This window comes from Mobula hypostoma, chromosome 26 (assembly GCF_963921235.1).
Source record: "Mobula hypostoma chromosome 26, sMobHyp1.1, whole genome shotgun sequence".
Classification (NCBI taxonomy): domain Eukaryota; kingdom Metazoa; phylum Chordata; class Chondrichthyes; order Myliobatiformes; family Myliobatidae; genus Mobula; species Mobula hypostoma.
Genome location: NC_086122.1, coordinates 31,657,518 through 31,673,831, shown reverse-complemented (window position 1 = coordinate 31,673,831; position 16,314 = coordinate 31,657,518). Strand labels below are relative to the sequence as shown.

The following is a 16,314-nucleotide window of genomic DNA, read 5'->3' as shown; positions in this document are numbered from 1 at the left end:
GTTACTATTACTAAGGTCAAGGTGATTGGGAAACTGAAAAGTTTGAAGGTGGATAAGTCACCTGGACCCGATGGACTACACCCCAGAGTTCAGTAAGAAATAGCCAATGAAATTGCGGAGACATTGGTAATGACCTTTCAACAATCACTAGATTCTGGAATGGTTCTGGAGGACTGGAAAATTGCAGATATTACTCCACTCTTTAAGAATGGAGGGAAACATAAGAAAGGAAATTATAGCCCAGTTAGCCTGACTTCAGTGGTTGGAAAGATGATGGAGTCTATTATTAAGGACAGGGTTTTGGTTACTAGGAGACACATGGTAAAACAGGCCAAAGTCAGCATGGTTTCCTCAAGGGGAAATGTTGCCTGAAAAATCTGTTGGATCTCTGAGAAAATAACAGGCAGGATCAAATCAGTGAATGTTCTTTCTTTAGATTTTCAGACGGCCCTTGACAAGGTGCTGCACATGAGGCTGCTTAACAAGGTAAGAGCCCATGGTATTACAGCAAAGATACTAACATGGGTAGAGCATTGGCTGACTGGCAGGGAGCAAAGAGTGGGAATAAATGGGGCCTTTTCTGGTTGGCTGTCAGTGACTAGTGGTGTGCAGCAGGGCTCGGTATTGGGACTACTTTGTTTCATGTTACGTCAATAATTTGGATGAAGGAATTGATGGCTTTGTGGCCAAATTTGTTGATGATACTAAGATAGGTGGAGGGGCGGGTAGTATTTAGGAAGCAGGATGTCTGCAGAAGAACTTTGAGAGATTGGGAGAATGGGCAAAGAAGTGACAGATGGAATATGGTGTAGGGAAGTGCATGGTCATACACTTTGGTAGAAGGAATAAAGATGTGGACTATTTTATAAATGGGGAGAAAATTCAAAAATCAGAGGTGCAAAGTGACTTGGTAGTCCTTGTGCAGGATTCCCTAATGGTGAATTTGCTGGCAGTGGAGAGAGTTCTAAGGTTTCAAGAATTATCTCAACAGTGGAAGCTTAACATATGAAGAAGTTTTGATGGCTCTGGGCCTGTATTTGCTGGAGTTTAGAAGAATGGGGCGGGGGGATCTCGTTGAAACTTAACAAATATTGAAATGCCTAGATAGTGTGGATGTGGAGAGGATTGACCACTGATGCCAGGCAAACAATCTCTGAAGAGTATTGATAATGGCTGGGGTCACCCATCTTGTGAAGACACTGCCCAGAAGAAAGGCAATGGCAAACCACTTCTGTAGAAAAATTTGCAAAGAACAGTTATAGTCACGGGACCATGATCGCCCACATTATACGACACGGCACAGAATGACGATGATGAAGTTAAATCAAGAAAGTTATTTCAAGTAGGAACAAGCTCAAAAACCAGTATGAACCAGACCTCACATACATTTTCCTTCCAAAATATTACACTTCTTCATTCAAGCATAGGTTAATCTTTCTCCCCTTCTGAAAATTCCATGGGACATATTTTGACACTAGAAGCAGTATGTAAAAGCAAACTGTGATTGAGACATCGTTTATTCACTTTAAAGCCGATTATGGGGCAGTGCAGCTGCAACATGCCTCTGTATCACCTTTAACTCAGCTTATGGTGAGTGTAACCATGTGAGATACCTCATGGCCTGTTAACTTTTTTAATGTTTCACAGTTCTCCCTATTGACGAGCAAATAACAACTGCCATAAATTTGTCTTAACTGAAGTTTTGAATTCATTTTGCCTTACATCTGTTGACTCCCTAATACTAGTGAATTAATTAGATAATGTTAATTATGGAATGATATTGTGTACTAAATGAATATTGGCTGTGAACAATGAACACTATCTCATGGTTCTCATCCCTTTTCACGAGACTATTTACGAATTTAACAGGTGTAAAGTGTGCATACTACATTCCCCATGGTGCACATGAAGAGCCTTTGAATAAGTCACACAAGATGTTTCAGCTCCTTGTGTTTTATTTCTGTACTGCATTTTGTCAGAGGCTAATAATTCACTGCATGCATAAATTTAATCTGCAATTCAGACATTGACACCCATCTGAGGTATTTATCAGGAGTACTGCATACACAAGGGCCTTAGCAATGTCAATGACCCCCCCTCCCATCCGTCCAACAATCTCTTTGACCACCATCAGATAGGAGGTACCGTAGCATTAGGACAAGAACTGCTAGGATAGGAAACAGCTTCTTTCCCCAGGCCACGAGACTACCGAACTCCCTGACCACCCAGGTATAAAGTGCCACTGACATTATACTCATGAGGAAGTCTGCAGATGCTGGAAATCCAAAGCAATACACACACAAAATGCTGGAGGAACTCAGCAGGTCAGGCAGCATCTATGGAAATGAATAAACAGTTGATGTTTCAGGCTGAGACCCTTCCTTGGGACTGGAAGGGAGAAAATGCCAGAATAAGAGTGAAAGGAAGATAGCTGGAAGGTGATAGGTGAAGCTAGGTAGTTAGGAGAGGTAAAGGGCTGGAGAAGAAGGAATCTGATAGGAGAGAGAGTGGACCATAGGAGAAAGGGAAGGAGGATGGGACCCAGCGGGAGTTAAAGACAGGTGAAGAAGAGGTAAGGGGCTAGAGTGGGGAATAGAAGAAGAGGGGAGAGGGAGGGAACTTTTTCTGTTGTGCACCTTGGTCTGGAGGAGCATTGTTTAATAAACTGAATTTCAACCACCTGATAAGTGGAGCACAGTTTGAAGAGTCTGTCTGAACACTTTACTTTCCTCTATCTTCTCTCACCGCTTTCACCTCCCTCATGTTCCTATCACTCATAGTTCTAGCTCAGATACATAGACCTCAGACCTGGAAGGTGACCACCTAGCAACCACTGAGGACAATTTCGGACAGGAAATAAATGGTGACTTCGTTAATAAATTGCGTACACCATAAATTAATAAAAACTATATTCTTTACCCCAATCCCCTCCCTTAACAATCTGTGTGTTGCTCTCTGAAATGCTCTCGCGGAAAAGCAGGACCTATCATCAGAGATCACCACCACCCAGGACATGCTCTTTTCTCACTGCTACCATCAGGTAGAAGGTACAGGAGCCTCAGGACGGGCACCGCCAGGTTCAAGAACAGTTACTACTCCACAACCACCAGGCTCTTGAACCAAAGCGGATAACAACACTCACGTGTCCTTCCATTGAGAAGTTCCCACAACCAATGATCTCACTTTCAAGATTCTTTAGCTCATTATTTCATGTTCTCGTTATTTATTTATATTTGCATTTACACAGTTTGTTGTCTTCTGTACTCCGGTTGATCTTCCATTGATCCTGTTGTAGTTACAATTCTATAGAATTGGTGAGTATGCCCGCAGGAAAATGAACCGCAGTGTTATATGTGGTGATTATGTATGTACGTTGATAATAAAATTAACTTTGAACTTTACCTTATGGCTTTCTGATCACTGTAAATAATATTTGCTTGTCTAATACACTTCGCTGCCTTCTTTCAGTCCGAAGAATTGATGGAGCGACAAGTGCTCTGCGCAGACGCAGTGAAGCACAATTGACAAGACCGGCTCTGCTCAGTCTGCGCAGACGCAGTGAAGGGCGATTGACGAGACCGGCGCTGGTCAGTCTGCGCAGACGCATTGAAGAGCGATTGGTGAGCCCGAGCAGTCGGGGCCCGCAGTGTCTGCGCATGCGCATGACCATGCAGGTAACCGGTGGGAGCTGATGCAATTCGTCAACGTGACTTGTTGGCGGTAGAGCTGGAGGTGGAGGGTTGTTCATCGTTGGCTCTCTAAGCTGATCTGCACACGGTAAGGAATGTGGTGCTGAAGCAGCCGGAGGAAACGGGGTCTGGAGCTGTGTGTTGGTCGGATTCACGTGGGCTGGGGGCCTGTCTGGAGGACTGTAGCCGGCCTGGGCTTTGGTTTATATCGAGGGTGCGGTGACATCTGACTTGCCTTTTCCTATTTGTTTTTCGGGTTTATGTCGCGGGCAAAGATTAAGCATTTGTTGCCCATCCAAAATTGCCCTGGAACAGCAGGCCGGTCAGAGGACATTTAATGGTAAATCATGAAGCACGGTCTGGCAATAAGAGGAAATCTGCAGATGCCGGAAACCCGAGGTAGAAAATGCTGGAAGCACTCAGGTCAGGCAACATCCGTGGAAAGAGAAACAAACTTAACGTTTCAAGCCTCAGATTCTTGGTCGTTACAAAGACCAAACACTTTAATTATGTTTCTTCTTCACTGATGACGCTTCACTTCCTGAGTGTTTCCATCATTTTCTGTTTTTTTATTGTGGTGCTGGGCCAGACCAGGTAGAATGGCAGCTTTCATTCCTTCAAGGACAGTCGTAAGCCAGATGGATTTTTACAACAATCTGTTAGTTTTGTGGTAATTACTAATTACTGGCTTTGTAAATTTAAGCTCCACTGCTACCAGAGTAGCATTTGAATGATAGTCTCTGGTTTCTTTAAGCCACTGGGTTGCTCAACAGCCTACTTAAGACTGATACCAGCGATACCAAAGAAACAGATACCGGGGTTCATAAACACAAACGGTTCTACAGGTGTAGAAATCTTGAGTAACACACATAAATTGCTGGAGGAACTCAGCAAGTCAGTCAGCGTCTTTAGAGAGGAATAGGTAATCATCGTTTCTGGCTTGAAATATCAGCTGTTCATTATCCTCCATAGATGTTTAAACGTATTGATTTTGATTCTGAATCTCTCTATAGGTGTTTCCTGGCTTGCTCAGTATTTTTGGGATCTTTGATTTTTGTTTCAGATTTTCAACATCTGTGGCTGGCAGACTCTAGAAATAGTTTATTTGTATATCAAATGAGGCTGCCCCTCTCACTTTAGAAAATCGTCAGTCCTTGCATTGCTCATGTATTGCACCAGAATAATAAAATTTGCCCTCTTAAACTCTGTTAGTTCTGGAAAATATCATCATTGTTATGTGCCATGTCGAATGACATGGGCAATCATGGTCTTTCCATGACCATGATTGTTCTTGTCAAATTTTTCTACTGAAGTGGTTTGCCATTGCCTTCTTCTGGGAACTGTCCTTACAAGATGAGTGACCCCAGCCATTATCAATACTGTTCAGAGATTGTCTGCCTGGCGTCAATGGTCGCATAACCAGGACTTATGATGTGCATCGGCTGCTCCCATGGCAGGTGGTGAAGAAACGTGACCCTGATCGAGGGCCTAAGCAGGTACGACACCTTGTCAAATGGTGACCTGGGGGTCAGCGGAGTGAAGGAGGACTTATACCAGCTTTGGTAGAATTGTATCTCCACCCTGCCATCCAGCTGCAATGTAACAGCATACAAATTGGACACTTGAAGGTGATGGGGAGAGTTGTGCTTGTATTGGCTGAGTCTATAACCCTCTGCAGCCTCATGCGATCTTGTAAATTGGAGGGCTCACACCAGGCTGTGTTGCCTTTAAAAATTTGCAATTTATAAAAACATACCAAATCTCCTCAAACTCCTAACAAAGTAGTCTTCATGATTGCATTGACAGATCATCTGAGATGTTGAAACCCAGGTACTTGAGGCTGCTCACCCTTCCCACCACTGTCTCCCCATTGAGGACCAGTCTATGTTCTCCCTTCTTCACATCCAGAATCGTTTTTGCTGCAACGCCACTCAACCAACCGATCAATTTCGCTCCTGTATGGCTTCTCATCATCATCTGGGATTCTAAAACAACAGCGGTGTCCTTGACGAATTTATTATTGGTGAATAAATACCTGGCCTTCTGTGATTTTTGGGGAACTGCTGGATCCTCCACTTAGAACTTCTGGTAGTAGATGGTTATAGAAGGTGCATCCTTGTCTTTGGCACTTGTACTAGGTGAAGCATTTTAGGGATCATCTTCCATTAAGTGTTTAATTGCCATTCATAGCTGGATGTGGCAGAACTGCAGTGTTTTGATCACATCTGATTTGGACTGTGTGATTCTGTTTACTGTATGCTCTTCTTGCTAATTTGCACACATGTTACAACTTCAACAGGTTCCTCTTCTTCCCCCCCCCCCACTTCCTCATTTCCCCACTCTGACCTTTTACCTTTGTAAGGGGGTTTCGTCTTTTAGGTTACTGTGTAGGCTAATTAAAATGGCTTCTTTGTTATGTTATGCTTAGGAATGCTTCTTTGTTATGTTAAATGCTGAGAAAGTCCTTCCCGCTAGCAGTTTGTTTTGTGTTATCTATTGATATGAGGAAGAATGAACCAATTGGGATAGTTGTTATGTTTTTGGTGTATTTGAGGATACTGTATGTGCGGGGTTTTGGGGCAGAAGGCAGGAGAGAGAGACAGAGAATGGACCAGGTGCTGTGAGTCCGCTAACGGGGTTGGACCCCGAGCGGGGCGTTCGGCGAGGAGGGGAGACAGAGACGGACTCGTGTGGAGCATCTGGTCGACCACCGTTGTTGGTCCCAGGCGGCCGGTCAAGGTGGTCCGAGGGGTCGCAGTGTGATGAAGAAGGGTCCTGAGCTCCAACTTTTTTTGTGCACAAGTGTGGCGCCTTTTATTTTCCTTTTTTTATTTTATTCTCTATTAATTATATAGTTCCAGTAATATCTATAAACTGTAAATCATTTAATTGTATCTAGTGTATTATCTGTTATTTGGGCGGGGTGGGGTACATCACACAGCATCCACACAAACTAATTACCCAGTTTGCCTGGGCCGAGGGCTGTTTCCCTAGTCGACAGCGAGCCGAGCGACCCTGAGGCTGGTCGGGGAGGCTACACCTTTTCTCACCTGCCTATTCCCCTGGGTCCTCTTTCTCCTATGGTACACTCTTCTCTGATCAGATTTCTTCCATCCCAGCCTTTGACCTTTCCCATCCACCCGAGTTTACCTATCACCTTCCAGCTAGCCTCTTTCCCCTCCCTTCCGCCCTTTAATTCTGCCATCTTCCTTCCTTACTTCCTTCTCAGTCCTGAAGAAGGGTCTCAGCCCAAAACATCGACTATCAATTCATTTCCGTAGATGCTGCCTGACTCTTTGAGTTCCTCCAGCATTTTGTGTGCTTAACCTCAACAGATTGTTACCTCATTTTTATACATGCCTAATGGTATGCATGGCAAATCCTTGTACACTATTCATTGGAGCAGGTTTTGACCTGTGTAGAGTCAGGGACAAGTGATGTCAAAAGGTTACAGTCTCAAGATGGCACAGAACTGTGACCTCTGTGGAAGTTGTGACTAAGTTTTAGTTGTTTTTTTTTCCAGTGCATTTTTTTTAGTGTTTTGTTTGGGTTTGTAGGGATGGTTTTGGGGACAGAGAGAGTTGTCAGGGGTTATCTTGGGGTTTTAGGGACAAGAATGTTGGGGAGTTGGAGGACAGGCTTAAGTGTCCTCGTCATATTCAAAAGAGAGCGATGCAACAGTGAAGGATGTGGGGCATCCCTGTGAATCTGGCTGGAATGTCTGGCTGACAGACTAGCTTAGATGATGGATGTTGGCTCATTTTAGGGTCAGGTTGTCAACGGGTTCCAGGGTCTGAGTTCGGTTCAGACAGGAGGAACAAGGTCCAATGACCGCCCTGCGTTCATGAATTGATGAGACCAGAGTTCCAAGGCCTAGTGTTCAGAGTCCTGTCATCAGGGAGGATGGAGTTCGAGGTGAGTCTGAGAATCGAGGCCCGAGGGTCTAATTGGAAGAATATAGGTTGAGGCCCATTGGCCGGAGCCGCGGGTCTGCGGGTCTGCTGGGGTAGTCGAATGCCCAATGTCTGTGTGTCCACATTCGAATCTGGGTGTGCTGGAGCCCAAAGAATACGGGCTGACTTGAGCTTAGGGGACTGTGTGTGTGCGTGTGGGAATGAGGAATGGGACTTATTTTGGTGTTCTGCCGAGCATTGTGGGCGTGCTTTGTTGACATCTGTAGTTGGGAAAATGCTTGAAGCTATCATTAAAGAAGAAATAGCAAGGCATCTAGAAAGAAATGGATCCATCAGGCAGACACAGCGTAGTTTCAGCAAAAGCAGATCTCTTTGACAAACTTACTGGAGCTCTTAGAGGATATAATGAGCGGAGTGGATAGAGGGGGACAGATGGACGTTATTCACTTGGATTTCCAGAAGGTATTTGATAAGGTGCCACATAAAAGACTTATCCATAAGATAAGGATGCGGAGTTGGGGGTGTTGTATTAGCATGGATAGAGGATTGGTTAATCGATGGAAAGCAGAGAGTTGGGAAACGTGGGTGTTTCTCTGGTTGGCAATCAGTGGCGAGCAGTGCTGAGCCCACAACTGTTCCTGATATCCTTTACTAACCATATAGTCAAATTAAGAATTATAAAGCTGAATCATTTAATTGCAAAAAAAAGAAAAGTGCCCATTCTTATGAAACAGTCTAATGTGCAATGTTGGAGCTCACTGATAAGGCCGTTCGTCCACCATCGACTTCCTCCGATCATCGCTGACCTTCGGACCCTCATTCCAAGTCCACTCCATCTGGCGGTCTACCAGCTCTCTCCATTCGCATCTTATCTCTTCCCAGCAAAAGACTGCAAATTCCTGGCTCCCAGACACACAAGAAAGAACAACATCCTGCTCATTGGCTAACGTGCCCCGTTACCTCTAGTCATAACCCAAACATTGCTGCTACAGAGAAACCATTACCTCAGCAGTGGAACATTACAGAGAAGCCATTACATCAGCAGTGAAACCTTACACTGTGTTACATACATTAACAATCTGGAAGAGGGGACTGAGTGCAGTGTATCTTAAGTTTGCTGTAGACAATAAATTGAGTGGAAAAGCAAATAGTGCAAAGGATATGGAGAGTCTGCAGAGATATAGAGATAGGTTCAGTGAGTGGGCAAAGGTCTGCCAGATGGAGTACAATGTTGGTAAATGCGAGGTCATCCACTTAGGAAGGAAAATGGAAGATCAGAGTATTATTTAAATGGTAAAAGATTGCAGCATGCTGCTGTGCGGAAGGATGTGGGAGTGCTTGTGCATGAATTGCAAAAGGTTGGTGTGCAGGTGCAACAGACTATCAAGAGGGTAAACGGAATGTTGGCCATTACTAGAGGGATTGAATTTAAGAGCAGGGAGGTTATGCTGCAACTGTATAGGGTTCTGGTGAGGCTGCATCTGGAGTACTGTGGGCAGTTCTGGTCTCCTTACGTGAGGAAGGATGTACTGGCTTTGGAGATGGTGCAGATGAGGTTCACCAAGATGATTCCAGAGATGAGGGAGTCAGACTATGAGAGAATGTTGCCTGGGACTGTAATCACTGGATTTCAGAAGGATGAGAGGAAATCTTATAGAAACATATACCATTATGAAAGGGATAGAAAAGACAGAGGCAGGAAAGTTGTTTTCACTGGTAGGTGAGACTAGAACTAGGGGACATAGCCTCAAGATTTGGGGGAATCGATTTGGGATGGAGATGAGGAGGAAATGCTTTTCCCAAAGGGTGGTGAATCTGTGGAATTCTCTGCCCAGTGAAACAGTGAAGGCTACCTTAGTAAATATAATTAAGACAAGGTCAGATAGATTTTTGCATAGTAGGGGAATTAAGGGTTATGGGGGAAAAGGCAGGTAGGTGGAGATCAGCCATGATCTTACTGAATGGCAGTGCAGGCTTGACGGACCAGATGGCCGACTCCTACTCCTGTTTCTTATGTTCTTATGTGGACACTGGAATGTGTGACGACAATTGCGGGCTGACCCCAGCACATCCTATATTGTGTTGGTTGTTGATGCAAACAACACATTTCACCATTTGTTTCGATGTGTGTGTGAGAAATAAATTTGAATCTTGGCATACTTGAGGTTATGGACGGTAGCAAAATTCAATTCTGATCTTGATTGTCCACTTTGTCTTACAAATGCATTGTCTTAAGCTGGTAGATTTGTTCTGAATATGCATTGCCACGTACCACGCAGTGACGGGTGTATACAGTACGAAGATAAAGAATTTCATTCCATTAAAGGGCGGTTTTCCTTCTAACACATTTATGGACAGTTTGGGTGAAGTATTGTTAGTATTGCCTTGCCAGGAAAGCACTTTTGAATTATAGTCATGTTTGTAATAAGCATGGTAGGTAATCTTTATCCAGCAAGGTTAGCAAGGGGCCAGAGTAGTACAGTGATTAGCACAGCAGTTTACAGTACAAACAACCCGGGTTCAATTGCTGCTGCTGCCTGTAAGGACTTTGTACATTCTTCCTGTGACCACGTGGGTTTCCTCTGGGAGCTCCGGTTTCCTCCCACTGTCTAAAGATGTACCGGCTGATAGGTTAATTGGCCATTGTAAATTATCCCGTAATTAGGCTCAGATTAAATTGGGGGATTGTTGGGCAACATGGCTCGAAGGCTTGGAAGGGCCTATTCTGCACTCTATCTCATTAAATATTTTTTTTTAAAAAGAGGTTACAGGTTTCCCCTGCAATTCCTATGAAATGGTTCATAAGCTGGATTGACGTGAAGTGAAGAAGCAATTACCATTTATTTATATGGGAAAAATTTGTGATCGTTCACAGACCCAAAAAATAACCTATCAAATCATGCCAAATAACACACAAAACCTAAAATAGCAGTAACGTATAGTAAAAGCAGGAATGATATGATAAATACACAGCCTATATAAAGTAGAAATAGTTTTCTGCAATCATTGCACTGTCCACCGTAGCGAAAATCTCACACAAGCGCTCTCGGCAGAAACACTCGGCGCAAGCACTCTCGGCAGAAACACTCTCTCCAGTAACCTTTAAGCTATGAAGCTGCCAAATCATACCAAATAACACATAAAAATACAGAGCCTTTATAAAGTAGAAATAATATATTTGCAGTGTAGTATCACTTACTGGAATTGGGAAGACAGCGAGCACACTGATGATGGTGTGTTAGGCTGAGTCGTTGGAGGTTGGAGTGTTGGGACACTGGGGTGTCATCTCATCGTTGCCTGTTTCCATCAAGGCAGGCAGGTCATCTTCTATGTCTGCCTGCCTCGATGTTGAAGGTCGAGGTTGGTCGTCTGCTGTGGCTGATGTGGAAGGCTTGAAAAACGACGGTATGCTTGACTGCTAGCCTCGCGCATTTTTCTATCGTACAGTTCTTTGTAAGCATTCAAACTATCCTGCAAATATGCCCTAAACCTATATACCCTTTCAAAATTAAAGTCGTAGTTTTCTGCAATCATTGCAGCGTTGTCATTTGCAGCGAAAATCTCACGCAGTTACTTCATGTTCAGTTCCTGGACGACTTCACTTGCGGTCTGTTCACTACTGCATTCAGTTTACCCTTTCCTCTTCCAATTGCATCAGTTCTTGGTCATAGGATGCCAAAGCCTCTTCAAAATCATCTTCGTCAACTTCCATAAGCCAGACTCACTTCGTCCTTAATTCGTTCACCACGATCAAAACGCTTAATTATGCCTAGTTTTATGCTAATTGTAACACCCATAGGAGCTCTTTTAGGTTTTTCATCTGGCTAATGGATGCTCAAAATAAATCGACATAAAGCACAGATGCTCACAGGCACGTGTTTAAGCAATGCCAGCTAGAATGCATTTCATGGGGAGGAGCTTGGCTGCTCGGGGTGCACGCTGCCTTTTTTCGTAACAGTGAAAACACCTTCTGTTAGCGAAGACAGGTAACTAATGTAGGTCTATCGTAACAGCGAGGTGTCATAAAGCGAACGTTCGAAAAACAGGGGACACCTGTATTTGTATTTTTGCTTTAGAACTAAGCATTATACAGGACATCAGAGCCAGCTTCTCCATGCTTCTCAAAATGGTGCCAAAGGATTTTTTTTGCATTCACTGAGAGGGCAGATGAGTCCCCAGTTTATTACTGACTCCTCAGTTATTCTCTAATGTTAATGTAAAAATATAGTACTATACCAGTTGCTCAGTTTTGCTTCTAATCCTTGAATCTTTGAATTGGCAACCCACTTCCTACTGATTTGTGTAAAAGCTTTCTCGAGAGGCCTTGTCTTACACTAAAGGCAACCTTTACTCTTACACAGTTGTACATGCAGAAATCTACAAATATTAGACAGTTCTTCAGATTCATTTATTTTTCACATGTACATCAAAATATACACTACAGTGAAATGTGTTTGCATTAACGACTGACACAACTTAAGGATGTACTGGGGACAGCCTGCAAGTGTTATCATCTATGCAATTATAGTGGGCAGGAGAAGTTCATGTTTACTGGCATTGTTTGTGAACAAAGTTAAACATTTGGCAGTAATGTTATAGTAAAACTGACGTTTTTTCGGTTTCTCGCAGATCGCCATTGGAAGCATTCGGCAACATGGGGGAAAGCAGAAATGTTAAGGAGAAAATCAGTCTTATCGCACGAAACTTGCAGGTATGATATTATGCAAATATCAATGATAAGAAATAATTATTTCTCCTTCTGTTTGAATACGTAGACTTGATTACCGGAAATAATGGTGAATGCAAATTTAACTGGAATCTTTTAAATGAATTGAATGTTGAAATATGTTGAAAGTAGTACTAACCCCAACCTTTTTCCCATTATATTGAGCTTGTAAGTGTAAATCTATTAAAACTTCTCACCCTGAATAATGTGCAAACTGCAGACCATGTTATATTGTCACTGAAAGTAAATATATGGGGAAAATATAAAAAGTGATGTAATATTTTTAGCAAAAGAAGCACAGAACAGTATAACTGGTAAGTAAGTTGGTGGATAATTGATTACATTTTGAGGATCAATTCACTTTTATGTCTATATGTTAAGTTCTTGAACTTCAGTCATTTAATCCTATTATATAGTCTGCATTTTCAGAAAAAAAATCAGTTTAAGAATGTATTTTTATGCTTAATATATACTTAAGTAGTTCAACAAAGCAAGCTTTATGTTTTTTATCTAGGAGGTCTTGGGTGAGGATAAGTTGCATTCCATTCTGCAAGAGCGAGACCTGAAAGTTTACTGGGGAACGGCCACGACTGGAAAGCCCCATGTAGCATACTTTGTGCCAATGTCAAAGATTGCTGACTTCTTGAAAGCTGGGTGTGAGGTGAGAAGATAGACAAATAGGAAATGTGATGCAGATTTTTTTCCATGAACTTCGTAGTCCAAACTATATTATTGGTTTAGTCATGATTTTGTTGAAAACTGGCGGCATAAATCAGAGTCAGGTTTATTATCAGTGGCGATTTGCAGCAGCAGTACAGTGCGAGACATAAAGCTTCCTGTAAGTTACAAAAAATATCGTGCAAAAGAAGGAAAGTAACGTAGTATTCATAGGTTCATGGACCGTTTAGAAATCTGATGGTGGAAGCAAAGAAGCTGCCTCTAAAATGTTGAGAGTAGGTCTTCAGGCTCTTGTACTTCCTCCCCAATGGTAGTAATGGGAAGAGGAGTGTCCCGGATGGTGAGGGTCTTAATGATGGATGCTACCTTCTTGAGGCACTGGCCCTTGGAGATGACTCAACAGTGGGGATGGTTTCGTTGGAGCTGGCTCAGGCTACAACCCTCTGCAGCCTCTTTCAATACCGCACGTTGGAACCTCCATAATCAGGCCATGATGCGTCCAGTCAGAATGCACTCCACTGTACATTTGCAGAAATTTTTAAGCCTTTGGTGACATGCCAAATCTCCTCAAAATCCTAATGAAGTGGAGCCGCTGTTGTAATTGTATCAAAATGTTGAGCCTGGGATAGATCCTCTGAAATGTTGGTGTCCAGGAACTTGAAGCTGCTCACCTTTTCCGCTGCTCACCTTTTCCACTGCATCACTTCGATGAGGATTGGTGTGTGTCCTCCCTCCCTAAAGTTCATGACCAGTTTCTTGGTCTTGTTGACACAGGGTGCGAGGTTGTTGTTATGACACCACTCAACTAGCTAATCTATCTCACTCCTGTATGCCTCCTCTTTGCCACCTGAGATTCTGTCGAGAACAGTAATATGATCGAAATTAGAGATGTCTCTTCAGCTGTGTCCAGCCACACAAGTAGCCCGGGTCAGCATGTACCTTGGAGGTGTTGATTGTCAGTGAGGGCGATACATTATTATTGCTCTGCGCTGAGTGTGGTCTTCTGATGAGAAAGGCAAGGAACCAGTTACAGAAGGAGGTACAGAGTCCCCAGTGAGGGAGTGATGATGTTGAACACTGAGATGTAATTGGTAAACAGCAGACTGAGGTGTGTAATGCTGTTGTCCAGATTTTCCAAAGCTGAGTGGAGAGCCAGTGAGATGGCAAGTTGCAGTGGGTCCTTGCTCAGGGTGGGGGAGGGAACGTCGACTCAGACAACAGTTAGGAGTGTTAGTTAGTTAGAATAGGCCTTTCAAGCCCATCCCTCCATAGTTAACCCTTGCCTAATCACAGGACAATTTACAATAACCGTATTAACATACTAACCAGTACGTATTTAGACTGTGGGAAAAAACTGGAGGACCCAGAGAGAACCCACACATTCCATTGGGAAGACGTACAGACTCCATAGAAGTGATGTTGGAACTGAACTTTGAATTCTTGATGCCCTGAGCTATAATAGTATCTGGTAACCACCAAGTGAGTGCTGTCAGGAGACAGTCGTTGAAATAGCCCATCCTGTTCTTCTTGGGCACTGGTATGAATGATGCCCTTTTGAGGCAGGTGTGAACCACTGGTTGCAGTAGTGAGAGTCTGGAGATGATTTTGAACACTCCAGCCAGTTGTTCAACAAAGATTTCCAATACCTGGCCAGGTACACCGGTGACTAATTCAACAGATTCGAAGAGGAATCCCTGATAATTCTGTTTTTTTAAAAATTCTATTATACTCCATCATTGTTGATAGCAATAGCACCTTCCATAATCTAGGGCCTCCATTAGTCAGGGTCGACCATGGATGTTGAGTCTTAGCTGTCTACAGGATATGCAAGCCAGGGCAGTACAATACAAGCTTTTACCACGCATCACACACCCCATCCACACATCTGATGAACCCAAAGAGTGGCAGAGACCAATATTGTTTGGCACCTGCAGTGTTGCAGGAGTTGCCAGTCAGAGTTGAACTCAATATAGGACTGCCTTGGGGATTCCAGCTCTAGATTTTTCCCTCAAGAGTTTACTCCCAAAGCCTTCTCCATGAGTGGGAAGAACTGCAAGGCAGCGGAGGTTTGAGATCGGAATTTTCCTTCTCCTAGATGAGCTGCCAACCACAGCTAATGAGCCCCATCTGCCGGAAGGTACAGGTTTTAAGCTGCTGACGACTCGCCTTTGCCGCTTCTCCTGTCAGTAGAAACAGTTCTGCCAGGCTTAGTAGCTAAGCCACACGTGAAGGATAGGAGCTGGACTTGGTTGGTCAGAGGACATTTGAAGTGCACACTATTGGGAGCATTTATTAGGTAGTAGAAGCTTATCCCCATTACCACCCCTGGCTATAACAACCTGAAGGAACAATCTTTCACAACACAGCACCTTAAACAGAATGGATCAGTGAGTAATATGCAAGAAAAAAAATTATTCCAATGAAATAACATGCACGAGATCCTGAGGATGCTTGAAATTCTGATGAAGGATCTCAGTGATCTTTATTCCTCTCCATAGATGTTGCCTGACCTGCTGAGTTCCTCCAGCATTTTGTGTATTACCCCTATCAAGTGAGTGGATCTTAGGACAGATAATCAAAATTTTGGTAACAATAATTTTAATGATCTTCATAAAGGCCAGTGGAGAGTTTAATAGTGGGAGTTCTTGAGCTTAGTGATTAGAGCTGAAAGTAAAAGTCTAAAATTCTTTATCAATATACATTGTGAGTATCTGAATATTTTTAATCGAGGAAAAACTCTGACTCCCGGCTATCTTAGTTGTATCGTATCAAGCTTACAAACATTCTGAGAATAAAACTTGTTGGACTATGGAGCAAATTTTTGCAGGGACCAAAGGTGATGGCAGTGGTCTTCCTGGTGCTTAAATGGAGAAAATTTCTGTTGTTCTTTTCTGGATGTGGGACTTGCAAAGTGTCACGTCATAGTAGTGAACATGTGGAAAGAGTTTCAAAAGCTGGAAATGTCATGATTTAGTTTTCTGAAGCATTGTGCAGGATCTCAATATGTGTGAATATCTTCTAGGAAAGCTATAGCACATTCCAGAAATAGCAGAAATTGCAATAAAAAAATTTCTTACGAACAATTAAAATCTCTGTTTCCCCTTCTGCTTCAGGTAACTATTTTATTTGCTGATTTGCATGCTTATTTGGACAACATGAAAGCCCCTTGGGAACTGCTTCAACTAAGAACGGAGTACTACGAACATATTATAAAAGCCATGCTGGAAAGTATAGGTGTATCAACAGAAAAACTCAAATTTGTGAAAGGGACCGATTATCAGTTAAGCAGGTAGGGTATTAGTATCTC

The 16,314-nt window shown here is 43.1% G+C and overlaps 1 protein-coding gene across 1 annotated transcript in view; it reads left to right on the top strand.

Annotated features, from left to right (window-relative positions):
* Positions 1–3,626: 3,626 nt before the first annotated feature.
* yars1 (tyrosyl-tRNA synthetase 1) overlaps positions 3,627–16,314 on the top strand; it is a 47,245-nt gene continuing 34,557 nt past the window's right edge. The window contains exons 1-4 of the mRNA XM_063033923.1: positions 3,627–3,777; positions 12,233–12,314; positions 12,844–12,990; positions 16,121–16,296. Of these exons, the coding sequence (XP_062889993.1) occupies positions 12,258–12,314; positions 12,844–12,990; positions 16,121–16,296 (380 nt within the window). The 5' untranslated portion in view covers positions 3,627–3,777; positions 12,233–12,257. The remainder of the gene's footprint in view (positions 3,778–12,232; positions 12,315–12,843; positions 12,991–16,120; positions 16,297–16,314) is intronic.